Raw genomic sequence first — 18315 nt, 5'->3', positions numbered from 1 at the left:
TTACAAAGCTACAGGAATGTAAATAGCAATTTTTTTTTTTTTTTTTTTGCAGTATGCGGGCCTCTCACCGTCGTGGCCTCTCCCATCGCGGAGCACAGGCTCCAGACGCGCAGGCTCAGCGGCCATGGCTCACGGGCCCAGCCGCTCCGTGGCACGTGGGATCTCCCCAGACCGGGGCATGAACCCACGTCCCCTGCATCAGCAGGCGGACTCTCAACCACTGCTCCACCAGGGAAGCCCAAAATAGCATTTTTAACTAATGTTTTTGAACAGTTTGCGGCTGGGGATTAGAAATGTGAATAGAGGGACTTCCCTGGCGGTCAGTGGTTAAGACTCCATGCTTTCACTGCAGGGGGCACAGGTTCAATCCCTGGTTGGGGAACTAAATACCCTGCAAGCCACGTGGTACAGCCAAAAAAATGTTAAAAAAAAAAAAAAAGAAACATGAATAGGAAGGCGATTTTGAACACTGCTAAGCTCTTATTAATTTTAATAGTTCATCTATAGCTTCTTTTGGGTTTTCTTTGCAGACATTCATATCACCAGTATATTTATCAATAAGCTTTTGGCCAATAGAACGTTCACAAAGTATTTTTAGCCTGCATTACATTAAAGCTGAGGCAGGCTGCCGTTTCTCTGGGTTTTGCTGGGCCAGGCTGGCCTCTACATGTCTTCTCATTCTGGGTCCCAAGATGAAACAGTGGCCACTCTCTAGGACGTGCTGTTCTCATAGCCAAGGGCAGGAGCCAAATGGTGCACAATCCCAGTTACATGTCCCATTGGTCAAAGCACGTGATGTGGTCGAGCCCGAAGGCAGACAGGAGGGCACTTAAACCCACCCTGTGGGACTCATGGGTAACGCACCCAAAAGTGGGTGGGAATGTATAATCTACTACAGGGAGGGAGTGAATATTTGGGAGTAATATTCCAACCAACAGCCATCGGCAAACAACTATTTTCAACCCTCATACTTTCTATTTCTTTTTCTGTCTTCTTGCAAGCTGGCCCCTCTACAAGGATGCTGAGTAGAATAGATGGTAATAGGCAACCTTGCCTAGTCCTTAATGTTACACAGATTGCTTTTTAAAGTTTCACTGGTAAGCAGGTTGTTTAATGTGGGTTTTCTGTACATTCCTGTCATCAGGTTAAGGAATTCCCCTTTTATTTCAAGTTTACTGATTTTTCCTTTAGCATAAATGGATGCTGAATTCTAGTGAATGTGCTTTCTGCACTGATTGAGACATTACATGTTTTTTCTCCTTTAATCTCTTAGTGTTGCTAAGTTATATAAATAGATTTTCTAACATTAAACCAAATTCGCTTTCTTCAGACAATCCAAACTTGGTCATGACATAATACCTTTTTATACATTGCTGTATTTGGTTGGTTAATATTTTGCTTACGAGTCCTGCAAAACTGTTTCTAAATGAGATGCAATTATCCCTTCATTTGCTGTCCCTGCCTGGTCTTGATAGCAAGGTAACGTGACTTCATAACGTGGTTTGAGGACTCCCCGGAGCTTCATCTTCTGGAGAGTTTGTGTATTAGTGGAATCATCTGTACCTTAAATATCTGGTAAAATTTGTCTGTAAAACGTGGACCTGTCGCTTTGTAATAAACTTTCAAAATACTGATTCAATTACCCTACTGGCTAAGAGACTATTCAGATTTCCTATTTTTTCTTTCTTTCTCATTGTTTTTAGACTCTAAGAATTGCTCTAACTTTCTGTCAGCTCAGCTAATTAATTTTTAGGTTATTTATTTGTTTGTTTGCTTCTTTGTTTCAGGGTATCTACTCTGTCCTATTGCTAGAAATGAAGGTGCCAAACCCTCTGTCTCTTGTCTGGACTCTCTTATTTTCACCTTCTGTGGAAAAAATATGCATACACACTTGCACACACATATGTATATACATACACATAACACATATAGTACATACACACACACGCACACAAATTCAACAAGTTACTACAAGTTTTTTAGCCTAATCAAGCCTCAATTTCTTCACTTTAAAATACGGGCTGTAAGCCATATAAAGCTGGGCCACTTTGTAACCCATCTTAGCCCAGTGTTTCATCCAGTCCAATATTTAAAAGTAACTGGAAAACAATTCAAATATCTATTGAATTCTCTGAAAAATGCCAAAAGGGGCTTCGACTTGAAGATTTGTTTCAAATCAGCCCTCCTCCTCGCCAATAAACGTCTCCAATATTTCCATCGTCTCTCACTCTAACCCTTCAAATCCCCTCCAACCATGTGGAGACAGCTCTCCCCTCTTCTCCTTCTCCCCCTCACCTTCTGAATGTATTCTGTTCTCTCCCACCAGTAACTCTCTGCCCTTTCCGGTGAAAATCAGATCTCAGATCCTCTCGGTCTCACCCTGTCTCTCATAATTCCATTTCAGCTCAGTGGAAGCCCAGGAATGGAACTGGGGTTGGGAGAAGGAGAGGCTGAAAATTCTCATACCTTATTATACACTGCTTCTTCTCACAGGATAATACACAGCTTGCAGGCCTGGAAACAATGAATGGAGAACACCTGGTCCAGGGCCTAAAGCAGGGCAGGTTCTACATAGATGGGTGGTATCTGTTGCCTTGTACCAGTTCCATAAATCTCTGAGACACAACTACTTGCCAAACAAAGGGTCTAGAACCTCAAGATGGCTTTTTACTTCTACATTATTGTGGTTCTATGGTACTAAAATGTGGGTAAAGATGAGATCAAGAGGTGTGTTGCTTCTTGGGATCAGTTTCCTATGAGCAAATACGTCCTGCTGTTAACTAAATCATGAAAAGAAGAGGTTCCCCTTTCCAGTATTACCCTCATCACCATCTGCCACTGAGAGACCAGTAGGTACTCATTGTTTGGGAAGTCCTATTTGTGATATCTGGATCGCATATCCAATCCTTCTGGCACCGGCCCATGACATATGGACACACACAGAAAGAAAGGCAGCACAAGAAGCCCGCAGAAGCCAGGGGGCTGGATGTGGTGAAAGAGGGATGAACTGTTTATCTGGCTACAGGATGGGGCACGTGTGTAAGAGACACTCTTCCTCCGACAAGCAAGAGTATCTGCATCAGACTATTGTCCTAAAGTGTTATTTGCAGGCGAGGTATTAGCCCTCATCAAAGTTCCTCACATTCTCTAAACATACAGCATGTATCCAAGAACATCTTAGAGAGACACCTGTTATCTGCAAGACAAGCTCTGGGATATATAAGAACTCTGATTTTTTAAAATGTCCTGACTTGGTCCCCAACTCATGAAACTGATGATCTTTCAAAGTTTTTGAACGATAAGAGAATCTCCTTTCCTTCAAACAGTTCCAAATCCTTTAGCTGCCACCTTCGGTTGGCAGCTTCCCAGCTATTGCTTTTGATCTCTTGAGGCCAGTTGAAACCTGTGGCCTCCACCCCTCCGGCCTGTGGTGCTCCTTTACCAAAGCTCCAGCAGCCTGGCATTTTACTGAAATCAGGAAGCACTGGAAGTAACTGCCACGAATATCAGTTCCTTGGGGACAGGGCCAACGTTATGCTTTTCTATGATGCTCCACTGAATCTAGAATAATTCTGTGTACTAAGAAGGTACTCCACCAACATCCCAAGTGGTACTTGCGCTAGGTCCCTAGCTTCCCTTGTAGGTAGGTGTGGTCATATGACCGAATCTGGCTAATGAGAGGAACGTAGAAGTTGCTGGGTGGGACTTTTAAGGAAATCCCTTATAAAAGGAGATAGACAGCTGGCATATATCGTTCTGCCTTTCCCCTCTTCCTCCTTTCTGCACCCAAGGGCAAATGGTTGCTACTGCCCTGACAGCATCTTGGACCATAACGTGATACGGTAAGAATGCAGTAATAAGGATGAACTAAGATAGAATGAGCGTGGGTCTCTGGTAAGTGTGGAGCTTCCAGGCCCACCCTGGACCACCTGCTTTTGGATTTTCAAAAGAGAAACACAAATCCTTACATACATAAACCACTGGTTTGGGAGGATGCTTTCTGTTACACACAACTGAGTCTAATCTAACTGATATAAGGGCAATAATGCCTGTTTTTTTTTTTTTTTTTTTTTTGCGGTATGCGGGCCTCTCACTGTTGTGGCCTCTCCCGTTGCAGAGCACAGGCTCCGGACGCGCAGGCCTAGCGGCCATGGCTCACGGGCTTAGTTGCTCCGCGGCATGTGGGATCTTCCCGGACCAGGGCACGAACCCGTGTCTCCTGCATCGGCAGGCGGATTCTCAACCACTGCGCCACCAGGGAAGCCCAATGCCTGTTTTTTAAATTATTTTTTCTTCTTTTAAATTGCTGTCTCAGGAGAGGACCCCCCGCCAACCCTCCCAATACCTGACAAAAGGCCAGGCTACATCAAGATAATATGGCAGCAGAAGAAGGCAGAGGCCCCTCAAAGGTAGACTCCAACACCTCAGACTACCCCCTGGGCCTAACTCAGCCTCTAAAGTGGAGCTTGAGGGTAACAATGAGCAAGTAGAAGGAAACTGCCAACACGTAGTCCAGACTGAGGTCGAAATATGGCCTTGAATGGACTTGACCTCTGACTCCATGCTCGTCTACCTTGACTCAAGGTCTAGAGACACTGGTAATGGAGAGCGCCATCTACAGGTCCTGCATCAACTAGGACCAAGGTGGTTTGATATTAAGAAACTCTTATAATTTTAACTGTGATAATGGGATTATAGTTATATTTTTAAAGTAAAAACTGAAATATTTCTGAGTGAAATGAAATGATTCAATTCAAAATACTTCGACGGAAGAAACGGATGGGGACCAAGACTGGAAACAAGATGGCCCATGAGTTGATCGCTGTGATGATGGGTACCTGGAGAGTTATTATACTAGTTTCTACTTTTCTACATTAGAAATTCTTCCTAATAAAAAACACATACGGGCATACCTTGTTTTATTGCACTTAGAGGTATTGCGCTTTGCAGATATTATATTTTTTACAAATTGAAGGTCTGCGGCAGCCCTGCGTCAAGTGTATATCGGTGCCATTTTTCCAACAGCGTTTGCTCACTTTGTGTCTCTGTGTCACATTTTGGTAATTCTCACGATATTTCACACTTTTCCACTGTTATTCTATTCGTTATGGTGATCTGTGACCAGTGATTTTTGACATTACCACTACCACTACAACTCGCTGAAGCCTCAGATAACAGTTCACATTTTTTAGCCATAAAGTATTTTTTTAATTAAGTGTGTACATTGTTTTTCTGGACACAATGCTATTCCACACTTGGTAGACTACAGTGTAGATTAAACATAAGTAATTTCTATATGCACTGAGAAACCAAGATAATCATGCGACCTGCTTTACTGCAATATTTGCTTTATTGCAGTGGCCTGGAACTGAACCCACAGCATCTCTGAGGTGTCACCGCATGACAGTGGTCCAAGGCAACTCACATGAGCAAGGACTGTCTGGTGGAAGGGGAAGTGGGGCAGAGAGGCAAACGCCGGTGACTGGTGGCTTTCCCGCCTGCGGGGAGCGCAGAGGAACCACCCGCCAACATCACGCTGTGCAATCATTTCAATTCCAGCTTGGCTGTCCAGGCCCATCCACAATGGTAATGGAAGATGCCAGCCAGCCCAACTCCATCTTGTTTACCATCCATCACCAAAAGAGCACTGCGAATTCCTCCACCTCCACATTTACAGTCACAGGGAACGTGTCACCTAGGGCCACTAACATCAAACACTGGTGTAAATTCTACACTAAAATAGCTCTGGGCTCCAGGTTTTTTATGAGATTTTATTTTCTCCTGATGCAGCCTTGGTACAAAAAGTTTGAAAAGTAACCACCTTGAAGTGAGAGTGATGCTCTCCTTCTCTGCTGATGGGAGGGTTGGGGTCCATCTTTCTGGCAAGCTGGCAGTGTGTGGAGTGCTAACAAATAGGGTAACAATCGAAATGGTCAAATGCAGGGCCAGCATCATCAGAAAGTCTACAAATAACAAATGCTGGAGAGGGTGTGGAGAAAAGGGAACCCTCTTGCACTGCTGGTGGGAATGTAAGTTGGTGCGGCCACTGTGGAAAACAGTATGGAGGTTTCTCAAAAAACGAAAGACAGAGTTGCCACACGATCCTGCAATCCCACTCCTGCGCACATACCCAGACAAAACTATAATTCGAAAAGATACATGCACCCCTGTGTTCATAGCAGCGCTATCCCCAATAGGACATGGAAACAGCCTGAATGTCCCTCGACAGATGAATGGATAAAGATGTGGTACACATATACAATGGAATATTACTCAGCCATTAAAAAGAATGAAATAATGCCATTTGCAGCAAGATGGATGGACCTAGAGATTATCATACTAAGTGAAGTAAATCAGACAAAGACAAACATCATATGATACCACTTATACGTGGAAATCTAAAATATGACAAATGAACCTGTGAAACAGAAACAGAATCACAGACATAGTTAACAGACTGGTGTTTGCCAAGGGGGAGGAGGTCGGGGTTAGCAGATGTAAGCTTTTATATATACGGAATGGATAAACAACAAGGTCCTACAACATAGCACAGGGAACTATATTCAATATCCTATGATAAACCATAATGGAAAAGAATATATATATACACGTATGTATAACTGAATCACTTTGCTGTACAGTAGTAATTAACACATTGTAAATCAACTATACTTCAATAAAATTTTTTTTTAATTAAAAAATTTTAAAAAGTAGGGCCAGGAGTAAGAGAATAATGGTATGCTCATACACTGGAATATGTCATAACTACTTAAATGGTGTTTATGAAGAATTTATAGTAACATGGGAAGTGCTTTTGCTACCCTCTTAAATGAAAAACTAAGGACACAAAATTGTTTATTCTGTACAACGAAAATATTTAACTATACACAGACAAAAGGAAACACCCTTTGTCTTAACAGTGATTAAACCAGAGTGATGGCATTGGGAATGATTCCTATCCATTATTTTTCTTTAGGGTAGAGGCACACCTGGGGCATGGCAGATCCTTTGCATTAGTAAAATGCAGAGGTCTTTAAAGCATAGGTGTTCAGCCAGGGACTCTTAACTGGGAACCATGGATAGAATTCAGGTGAACTTGGCTGGGGGAAAAAAACAACCACACACACACACACACACACACACACACACACACACACACACACAAACACACACATTTTTACTTTCACTAACCTCTAACTGGAAATTTTTTTCTTCTGAATTTTTTTGTAGTAAAACTAACATAACGTGAAATTTACCATTTTAACCATTTGTAAGTGTACAGCTTAGTGGCATTTACACTGGTGCGCAACAAGTCACCACCACCCAGCTCCAAAGTAAAATGTAACATTGCCTTTAATTATGGATGTATTCAAAGAACCACAGTAATTTACCAGGACCTGTGACTTTTCCACCAGTAGAAATCAAAGCTCTTTTTAACATCTTTATTGGAGTATAATTGCTTTACAATAGTGCGTTAGTTTCTGCTTTACAACAAAGTGAATCAGTTATACATACACATATGTTCCCATATCTCTTCCCTCTTGCGTCACCCTCCCTCCCTAAAGCTCTTTTCATATCACATCACAGCTGTTGCAGGTATAGCGAACTATTATTCAGGCCCCTCACAGCTTTGAAATTAGGTAGTTATGAGAACTGCCACCAGATCTCCTTATCGAATGTCACTAGAGTTGTTATTTAAGTTACTAGATTACAAATTTGTTTTGAACAATTTTGCTAACCATATTTCAATACAAAGGTTTTCCTTTGTATATAATCCCATGCCTAAGCCCCACCCTACACAGCCCCCAGGGCCTTTTCCAGCCCTGTGGGTCCTGAGCATTGGCCCCGCCCACCACCCAAACCTCCACCTTGCTTAGGCCCCCCGCTCTCCACAGCCAAGGCCTTCCCACCACCCTGCCTTTTTATTTTTTTCTTTTCCCTCCTCCTCTTTTTTACTACTGTGGTACTGATGTACCTTCCGGTTGTTGATTCAACTATATTTTTATTTTTACATTCTTTCTAACATATCTGTTAGCTTCCTAGTCTAATTTTATTTTTTACTTTGTCATTGTTCTTTTTCTGCTGCTCCATGCAGCTTGTGGGATCTTGATTCGCAAGCCCGGGGTCGGGCTGAAGCTCCTGCAGTGGGAGCTCCGAGTCCGAACCACTGGACTTACAGAGAACCTCAGACCCCAGGGAATATTCACCGGAGTGAGGCCTCACAGAGTTCCTCATCTCAGCAACAAGACCCAGCTCTACCCAAGAGCCTACAAACTCCAGTGTGGAAAGCATCAGGCCAAACAACCAGTAAAACAGGAACACAATCACACTCATTAAGAAAAAAATAAATGAGACAGCAAAAAAATATGTCACAGATGAAGGAGCAAGGTAAAAACCTGCAAGGTCAAATAAATGAAGAGGAAATTGGCAATCCACCTGAAAAAGAATTCAGAGTAATGATAGTAAAGATGATTCAGAATCCCAGAAATAGAATGGAGGCACGGACTGAGAAAATACAAGAAATGTTTAACAAAGGTCTAGAAGAACTAAAGAACAAACAAACAGAGATGAACAACACAATAACCAAAATGAAAAATACTCTAGAAGGAATCAATAACAAAATAACAGAGGCAGAAGAACAGATAAGTGGGCTGGAAGACAAAATGGTGGAAATAACTGCTGAGGAGCAGAATAAAGAAAAAAGAATGAAAAGAACTGAGGACAGTCTCAGAGACCTCTGGGACAACACTAAACGCACCAACATTCAAATTACAGGGGTCCCAGAAGAAGAAGAGAAAAAGAAAGGGTCTGAGAAAATATTTGAAGAGATTATAGTTGAAAACTTCCCTAACATGGGGAAGGAAACAGTCAATCAAGTCCAGGAAGCACAGAGTCCCATACAGAATAAATTCAAGGAGAAACACGCCAAGACACATATTAATCAAACTATCAAAAATTAAATACAAAGAAAAAATGTTAAAAGCAGCAAGGGAAGAGCAACAAATAACATACAAGGGAATTCCTATAAGGTTAACAGCTGATCTTTCAGCAGAAACTCTGCAAGCCAGAAGGCAGTGGCAGTACATATTTAAAGTGATGAAAGGGAAAAACCTACAACCAAGATTACTCTACCCAGCAAGGATCTTTTAGATTCAATGGAGAAGTCAAAAGCTTTTCAGACAAACAAAAGCTAAGAGAATTCAGCACCAACAAACCAGCTTTACAACAAATGCTAAAGAAACTTCTCTAAGTAGGAAACACAAGAGAAGAAAAAGACCCACGAAAACAAACCAAAAACAATTAAGAAAATGGTAACAGGAACGTACATATCAATAATAACCTTGAATGTAAATGGATTAAATGCCCCAACCAAAAGACACAGACTGACTGAATGGATACAGAAACAAGACCCATATATATGCTGTCTACAAGAGACCCACTTCTGACCTAGGGACACATACAGACTGAAAGTGAAGGGACGGAAAAAGATATTCCATGCAAATGGAAATCCAAAGAAAGCTGGAGTAGCAATACTCATATCAGATAAAATAGACTTTAAAATAAAGACTGTTACAAGAGACAAAGAAGGACACTACATAATGATCAAGGGATCAATCCAAGAAAAAGATATAACAATTATAAATGTTTTTGCACCCAACACAGGAGCACCTCAATACACAAGGCAATGCTAACAATCATGAAAGGAGAAATTGACACTAACAAAATAATAGTAGGGGACTTTAACACCCCACTTAAGCCAATGGACAGATCATCCAAAATGAAAATAAATAAGGAAATACAAGCTTTAAATGACACAAAAGACCAGACAGATCTAATAGAAAATTATACAACATTCCACCAAAAGTGGCAGAATACACTTTCTTCTCAAGTCATTGAGAAGAACATTCTACATTCTACATTCTACATTGAGAAGAACATTCTACAGTATAGATCACATCTTGGGTCACAAAGCAACAAGCCTCAGAAAATTTAAGAAAATTGAAATCATATCAAGCATCTTTTCTGACCACAACACTATGAGATTAGAAATCAGTTACAGGGAAAAAACTGTAAAAAACACAAATACAAGGAGGCTAAATAATACATTACTAAATAACCAAGAGATCACTGAAGAAATCAAAGGGGAAATCAAAAAATACCTAGAGACAAATTACAATGAAAACACGACGATCCAAAACCTATGGGATGCAGCAAAAGCAGTTCTAAGAAGGAAGTTTATAGCAATACAAGCCTACCTCAAGAAACAAGAAAAATCTTAAATAAACAATCTAACGTTACACATAAAGGAACTAGAAAAGAAGAATAAACAAAACCCAAAGTTAGTACAAGGAAAGAAATCATAAAGATCAGAACAGAAATAAATGAAATGGAAACAAAGAAAACAATAGCAAAGATCAATAAACCTAACAGCTGGTTCTTTGAGAAGGTAAACAAAATTGATAAACCATTAGCCAGACTCATCAAGAAAAAGAGGGAGAGGACTCTAATCAATAGAATTAAAAATGAGAAAGGAGAAGTGACAACAGACACCGCAGAAATACAAAGCATCATAAGAGACTACTTACAAGCAACTCTATGTCAATAAAATGGACAACCTGGAAGAAATGGATAAATTCTTAGAAAGGTATAACCTTCCAAGACTGAACCAGGAAGAAACAGAAAATATGAACAGACCAATCACAAGAAAGAAATTGAAACTGTGATTAAAAATCTTCCAACAAACCAAAGTCCAGGACCAGATGGCTTCACAGGTAAATTCTCTCAAACATTTACAGAAAAGCTAACACCCATCCTTCTCAAACTCTTCCAAAAAATTGCAGAGGAAGGAACACTCCCAAACTCATTCTATGAGGCCACCATCACCCTGATACCAAAACCAGACAAAAATACTACAAAAAAAGAAAATTACAGAGCAATAGCACTGATGAATATAGATGCAAAAATCCTCAACAAAATACTAGCTAACAGAATCCAACAGCACATTAAAAGGATCATACACCATGATCAAGTGGGATTTATCCCAGGGATGCAAAGATTCTTCAATATACGCAAATCAGTCAATGTGATACACCATATTAACAAACTGAAGAATAAAAACCATTTCATCATCTCAATAGATGCAGAAAAAGCTTTTGACAAAATTCAACGCCCATTTATGATAAAAAAAAAAACTCTCCAGAAAGTGGGCATAGAGGGAACCTACCTCAACATAATAAAGGCCATATACGACAAAACCACAGCAAACATCATTCTCAATGGTGAAAAACTGAAAGCATTTCCTCTAAGATCAGGAAGAAGACAAGGTGGTCCACTCTGACCACTATTATTCAACATAGTTTTGGAAGCTTTAGCTACAGCAATCAGAGAAGAAAAATAAATAAAAGGGATACAATTTTGAAAAGAAGAAGTAAAACTGTCACTGTTTGCAGATGATATGATACTATACATAGAGAATCCTAAAGATGCCACCGGAAAACTACTAGAACTAATCAATGAATTTGGTAAAGTTGCAGGATACAAAATTAATGCACAGAAATCTCGTGCATTCCTATACACTAATGATGAAAAACCTGAAAGAGAAATTAAGGAAACATTCCCACTTACCACTGCAACAAAAAGAATAAAATACCTAGGAATAAACCTCCCTAGGGAGACAAAAGACATGTATGCAGAAAACTATAAGACACTGATGAACAAAATTAAAGACGATATAAACAGATGGAGAGATAGACCATGTTCCTGGATTGGAAGAATCAACATTGTATGCTGACCATAGTAAAATGACTATACTACCCAAAGCAATCTACAGATTCAATGCAATCCCTATCAAATTACCAATGGCATATTTTACAGAACAAAAACAAAAAATCTTAAAATTTGTATGGAAACACAAAAGACCCCACATAGCCAAAGCAGTCTTGAGGGAAAAAAACAGAGCTGGAGGAATCAGACTCCCTGACTTCAGACTATATGACAAAGCTACAGTAATCAAGACAATATGGTACTGGCACAACAACAGAAATATAGATCAATGGAAAAGGATAGAAAGCCCAGAAACAAACCCACACACCTATGGTCACCTAATCTATGACAAAGGAGGCAAGGATATACAATGGAGAAAAGACAGTCTCTTCAATAAGTGGTGCTGGGAAAACTGGACAGCTACAAGTAAAAGAATGAAATTAGAACACTCCCTAACACCATACACAAAAATAAACTCAAAATGGATTAGATACCTAAATGTAAGAGTGGACACTACAAAACTCTTAGAGGAGAATATAGGAAGAACACTCTTTCACATAAATCACAGCAAGATCCTTTTTGATCCACCTCCTAGAATAACAGAAATAAAAACAAACAAATGGGATGTAATTAAACTTAAAAGTTTTTGCTCAGGAAAGGAAAACATGAACAAGACAAAAAGACAACCCTCAGAATGGGAGAAGATATTTGCAAATGAAACAACAAAGGATTAATCTCCAAAATATACAAACAGCTCATGGAGCTCAATATCAAAAAAACAAACAATCCAGTTAAAAAATGGGTGGAAGACCTAAATAGACATTTCACCAAGGAAGACTTAGAGATGGCCAAGAGGCACATGAAAAGATGCTCATCATCACTAATTATTAGAGAAATGCAAATCAAAACTACAATGAGGTATCACCTCACGCAGGTCAGAAAGGCCATTATCAAAAAAGTTAGAAACAATAAATGCTGGAAAGGGTGTGGAGAAAAGGGAACCCTCCTATATTGTTGGTGGGAATGTAAATTGGTGCAGCCGGTATGGGAAAAAGTATGGAGGTTCCTTAGAAACCTAAAAATAGAACTACCATACGACCCAGCAATCCCACTACTGGGCATATAACTTGAGAAAACCATAATTCCAAAAGAATCATGGGGCTTCCCTGGTGGCGCAGTGGTTGAGAGTCCGCCTGCCGATGCAGGGGATATGGGTTCGTGCCCTGGTCTGGGAAGATCCCACATGCCGCAGAGCAGCTAGGCCCGTGAGCCATGGCCACTGAGCCTGCGCGTCTGGAGCCTGTGTTCTGTGACGGGAGAGGCCACGACAGTGAGAGGCCCATGTACCGCAAAAAAAAAAAAAAAAAAGAGTCATGTACCACAATGTTCACTGCAGCTCTATTTACAATAGCCAGGACATGAAACTAACCTAAATGTCCATCGAAAGATGAATGGATAAAGATGTGGCACATACATACAATGGAATATTACTCAACCATAAAAAGAAACGAAACTGAGTTATTTGTAGTGAGGTGGATGGACCTAGAGTATGTCATACAGAGTGAAGTAAGTCAGAAAGAGAAAAACAAATACCGTATGCTAACACATATATATGGAATCTAAAAAAAAAAAATGGTTCTGAAAAACCTAGGGGCAGGACAGGAATAAAGAGGTAGACATAGAGAATGGACTTGATGACATGGGGTGGGAAGGCGAAGCTGGGGTGAAGTGAGAGTAGCATCGACGTATATACACTACTGAATATAAAATAGTTGGCTGGTGGAAAGCAGCCGCACAGCACAGGGAGATCACCTCAGTGCTTTGCAATGACCTAGAGGGGTGGGATAGGGAGGGTGGGAGGGAGGCTCAAGAGGGAGGGGATGTGGGGACATGTGTACGCATATGGCTGATTCGCTTTGTTGTGCAACAGAAACTAATATGGTATTGTGAAGCAATTATACTCCAATAAAGTTCTATTAAAAATAAATAAATAAAAGTAAAAAACATATTTCTGAGAAGGAATGGATAAAACATTATTCTGAGAATGAAATGATAGTTTTCAGCAGATCTCCAAAGGGGTTCACAAGACCAGAAAAATTGAGAACTCCTCAGCAGATGTGTTTCTGATGGAGTAATTCAAGTATAAGCTACCCTCAACATACAATAATGGGTTTATTGACGGGTATTAGAATTCCCCTGCTGGCATGTGGCCTAGTATAAAATGACACCACACCCATCTGCATCTTCCCAACATGCACTGTGCATTTAGCCCTCAGAATAATCCTGTTTGCGTGTGTCCCTTCGAAAAACAATGTTTGACAGACCTCAAGAGACATTCTCAGATGAATAGGAAGTTAATGGTGGTTAAGAGTATGAGAATATCAGAGCAGAATTTAAGAAGAGGAACAAACCAGCCTCAGTTTTCAAAAAGAATCCATTTCCCTAATATACTTCTTCCTTGAAATGAAACTGAGTTATTTATAATGAGGTGGATGGACCTGGAGTCTGTCATACAGAGTGAAGTAAGTCAGAAGGAGAAAAACAAATACCGTATGCTAACGCATATATATGGACTCTAAGGGAAAAAAATGTCATGAAGAGATTAGTGGTAGGACGGGAATAAAACACAGACTTACTCGAGCATGGACTTGAGGATATGGGGAGGGGGAAGGGTGGGCTGTGACGAAGTGAGAGAGTGGCAGGGACATATATACACTACCAAATGTAAATTAGATAGCTAGTGGGAAGCTGCCGCATGGCACAGGGAGATCACCTCTGTGCTTTGTGACCACCTAGAGGGGTGGGATAGGGAGGGTGGGAGAGAGGGTGATGCAAGAGGGAAGAGATATGGGAACATATGTATATGTATAACTGATTCAGTTTGTTGTAAAGGAAAAACTAACACACTATTGTAAAACAATTATACTCCAATAAAGATGTTAAAAAAAAAAAAATTTAGAACAGACATCTGTTTTAATCTATTATACAATTATCCATTCTCACATGCTATGAATACCCATTAAACAATTGGTTGATTAGAATGTCAGGTCTGTTGCTTGAGTAAAAAAAAAAAAAAAAAATACTTCTTCCTTTATTCAAAAATATTTTTTGAAAGATGAGTTCAGCATCACTAATTAGGGAAATGCAAATCAAAACCACACCTCACATGTAGTAGGAAGGCTATTATCAAAAAGACAAGAAATGACAGTGTTGGTGAGTGTGTGGAGAAAACAGAACCCTCGTGCACTGTTGGTGGGAATGTAAATTGGTGCAGCCACTATAGAAAACAGTATGGAAGTCCCCCCCAAAAATTAAAAGTATAACTACCATACGATCCAGCAATTCCACTTCTGGGTATTTATCCAAAGAAAACGAAAACACTAACTTGAAAAGCTGAATGCACCCCCATGTTCACTGCAGCATCATCTACAATAATCAAGACACAGAAACAAGCTAGGTGTCCACCGACAGATGAATGGATAAAGAAAACGTGGTGTAAATATACAACGGAATATTATTCAACTACAAAAAAGAATGAAATCTTGCTGTTTGCAACAACATGGATGGACCTTGAGGGCATTCTGCTGAGTGAAGTAAGTCAGAGAGGGAAACACAAATACTGTATGATCTTACCTATATGTGGAAACTAAAAACAAACAAGCTCATAGACACGGAGAACAGATTGGTGGTTGCCAGACGTGGGGGTGGGGTGAGCAAAATGGACGAAGGGGGTCAAAAGGTACAAACTTTAAGTTACAAAATAAATGAGGCGTGAGGATGGAATGTATAGCATGCTGACTATAGTTGATACTGTACTGCATAATTGAAAGTTGCTGACAGAGTAGATCTTAAAGGTTCTCATCACAAAAAAAATAATTATGTATGATGACAGAAGTTAACTAGACTTGTGATCATTTTGCAATATATACAAATACTGAATCACTGTGTTGTACACCTGAAACTAATGTTATATATCGATTATACCTCAATAAAAAGAAATCTGTTTTTGCAATCTGGTGCTGGGCACTGTATTCCTTGGACTATAACCACCATTTGATGACCTTTCTATGCATATAAGATTTTCTTTTCCGCCAAGTCCCATGTCTCCCATAACTTTCAAATAAAACTGCTCTCTAATGTGAAAAGATGTCTGCCTCACCTACAATCACCTTCTCTGAGGGAAGCCCCCACTTACCTCCCACCAAGAGGTCCACAAAGTTGGGTCTCAGGGATCCAAGAATTCAGATCCCTGGCAATGACTGACTGGTCCAGGGTAGAGACCTGACCCAAGCCGAACCAGTCGGATTCTCTCTCCTGGGAATTTGGGATGGGGCCCCAGTGTCTCTCCTTGGTGCTTTGACCTGTGGGCATGTAAACCCGGGGGTATCAGGTGGCTGTGTCTGGTGATGTGCACACAGAGGCTGACAGATAAACCCAGGATGGGACGTGGGTGTGCAGAGAGGGGCACAGATGTTTCAGCTCAGGACCACTGGATCTATATTACAGAAACCCCCTTGGGACTGGGGCTGCTCCGGGGAGGACCCCAATTGCTAAGTTTAGAGTTGGTTCCTAAGGCACCCCACAGAGCAGCTCGTGACTGTTTCGTGCCCTCTCTTCCCAAGTTTATCCTCAGGGTCCCACCAGTCCCTTCTGCAAAAAAGCAGGAAACAGCCACCCAACCAGCCAGTGTACCTCAGGTCTGCCGATGCTTCTGCGGACCCGCGCTCCAACCCCTTCCGACTGCTCGCGGCTGCGCAGTGAGAGGGTAACCTTTTTGGACCACGCCATGTCCAAGGCTATAAAGAGAGTGTTCTGAGGCTGAGCTGTAGACGACGGAGGGCAAGAGGAGAAACAACAAAAGAGAAATCATCGAGGGACCACCCAAGGACTATAAAATATAGGATACGAAATTCACACCTGCCCCAAGTATTAACAGCTACAATTTTTATTTTTATTTTTTTGTGTGGTACGCGGGCCTCTCACTGTTGTGGCCTCTCCCGTTGCGGAGCACAGGCTCCGGACGCGCAGGCTCAGTGGCCATGGCTCACGGGCCCAGCCGCTCCGCGGCATGTGGGATCCTCCCGGACCGGGGCACGAACCCGCGTCCCCTGCATCGGCAGGCGGGCTCTCAACCACTGCGCCACCAGGGAAGCCCTACAGCTACAATTTTTAAATTGCTTACTCTGCACAAGACCTGGACTAGGTGCTTTAAAACAACCATAATGATGGTGAACGCATGGGAGTACTAACTAGGTTCCCAGCACCCTACTAATGATTTACAATGTTTATTCGGTGTAGTCCTACGACCACCTTTGACGAGAGTTAGTAATAACAGCTCCGTTGGGCATTTACTAAGGACCTCTAAAGCGCACTTTATCTGCTTTACATGATTGAAATCCCTCGACCTCGCCCCTACCCCGCGCTGCCCCACGACGGAGGTGCTACCATGAGCTGAGAGAGATCTGTGGTGCGACACAGGGAACACGGAGAAAAACCAAGAGGTCTGGGACTCTCACCTGAACATGCCGAAGACCTTGACATTGAAAGGGATCTTTGAGGGTCATCAAATTCAAAGACCCATCTATCCCTGAACCTCAGGGTCAACTTAAGTAGCAAGAAATCTTGGAGCTTTCACGTGAAGTAGAGCCCAGGAAACTCATGGAGGAGGTGCCCTTGACAGTGCTATCCGTATTTTGGCACCCAACCACAGCCCCAATCCAAAAGTGTTTCCTCTTTGGGGGTCGAAAGCCTACTCATCGGCATATCACAAAACAAGCATAATCAATCCCCTTTCCACTTCAAATGCTTGCATACAATACCCGCAATTCCTAACGCTCTTCTTCAAACGACGTATAATCCTTTCCTTCAAAGATTCCCACTCAAACCAAGACAGATGCTTCAGCAAGAAGCATACTCGGGAGCCACACAGCCTGGGTCTGCATCCCAAGTTCACCAACGCACCAGCTGTGTGACCTGAGGCCAACTGCTAAGCCTCTCTGTTCCTCAGTTTTTCCACCTGCGAAATAGGAGTAATAAGACTGCCTACCGCAAAGGAGTGTAGTCAGCGCTCTAAGACCCTGAGCTGCTGCTTCTCAGAGCACTGCGCGCGGCAAAGCCCTCCAGGCAGTCAAGCAAGGCTCACCCTAAATGTGCCCTCCCCGAGGCAGGCAATCAATAAATATTTACTGGGTGCTGGGCTGTGGGGCACCTGAAATGAGCTCAATCCTCCACTCCGTACAGAACTGTCATCACCTACCTACAAGCATCTTGAAAGTATTGATAGTTTACGCCCCCCCCCCAATTTGGACTATTTCTGGGTCTTTCCAGACTCCTACAATTAAATTCTATGCACGTGAACCACTGATGAGGTACTTACCAGATAGCAGAGGTGTGCAGAAAGAAAAGTCTGCCACTTGCACCCAATTACAGAGGACTATTTAAGCATCTCTGGCCAGCTCCCTAGGATATTCCCCTGGGAGTCTGAGGCGGGCCGGAGAGGGCGGGGTCCTGCTAACTGATCGCCTGCACCCGCCCGGCCCCGCGGGCGCCCTG

General features: G+C 41.8%; 1 protein-coding gene across 1 annotated transcript in view; it reads right to left on the bottom strand.

Moving 5' to 3' along the window:
- Positions 1 to 18315, bottom strand: part of PIR (pirin) — a 102524-nt gene extending 84209 nt beyond the window's left edge. Inside the window, 2 exon segments of the mRNA XM_059050912.2 lie at positions 16456 to 16586; positions 18140 to 18315. Of these exon segments, the coding sequence (XP_058906895.1) occupies positions 16456 to 16551 (96 nt within the window). The 5' untranslated portion in view covers positions 16552 to 16586; positions 18140 to 18315.

Source organism: Kogia breviceps, chromosome X (genome assembly GCF_026419965.1).
Source record: "Kogia breviceps isolate mKogBre1 chromosome X, mKogBre1 haplotype 1, whole genome shotgun sequence".
Classification (NCBI taxonomy): domain Eukaryota; kingdom Metazoa; phylum Chordata; class Mammalia; order Artiodactyla; family Physeteridae; genus Kogia; species Kogia breviceps.
Note: the sequence above shows the minus strand (reverse complement) of the source record. Positions and strands in the feature narration are given on the sequence as shown.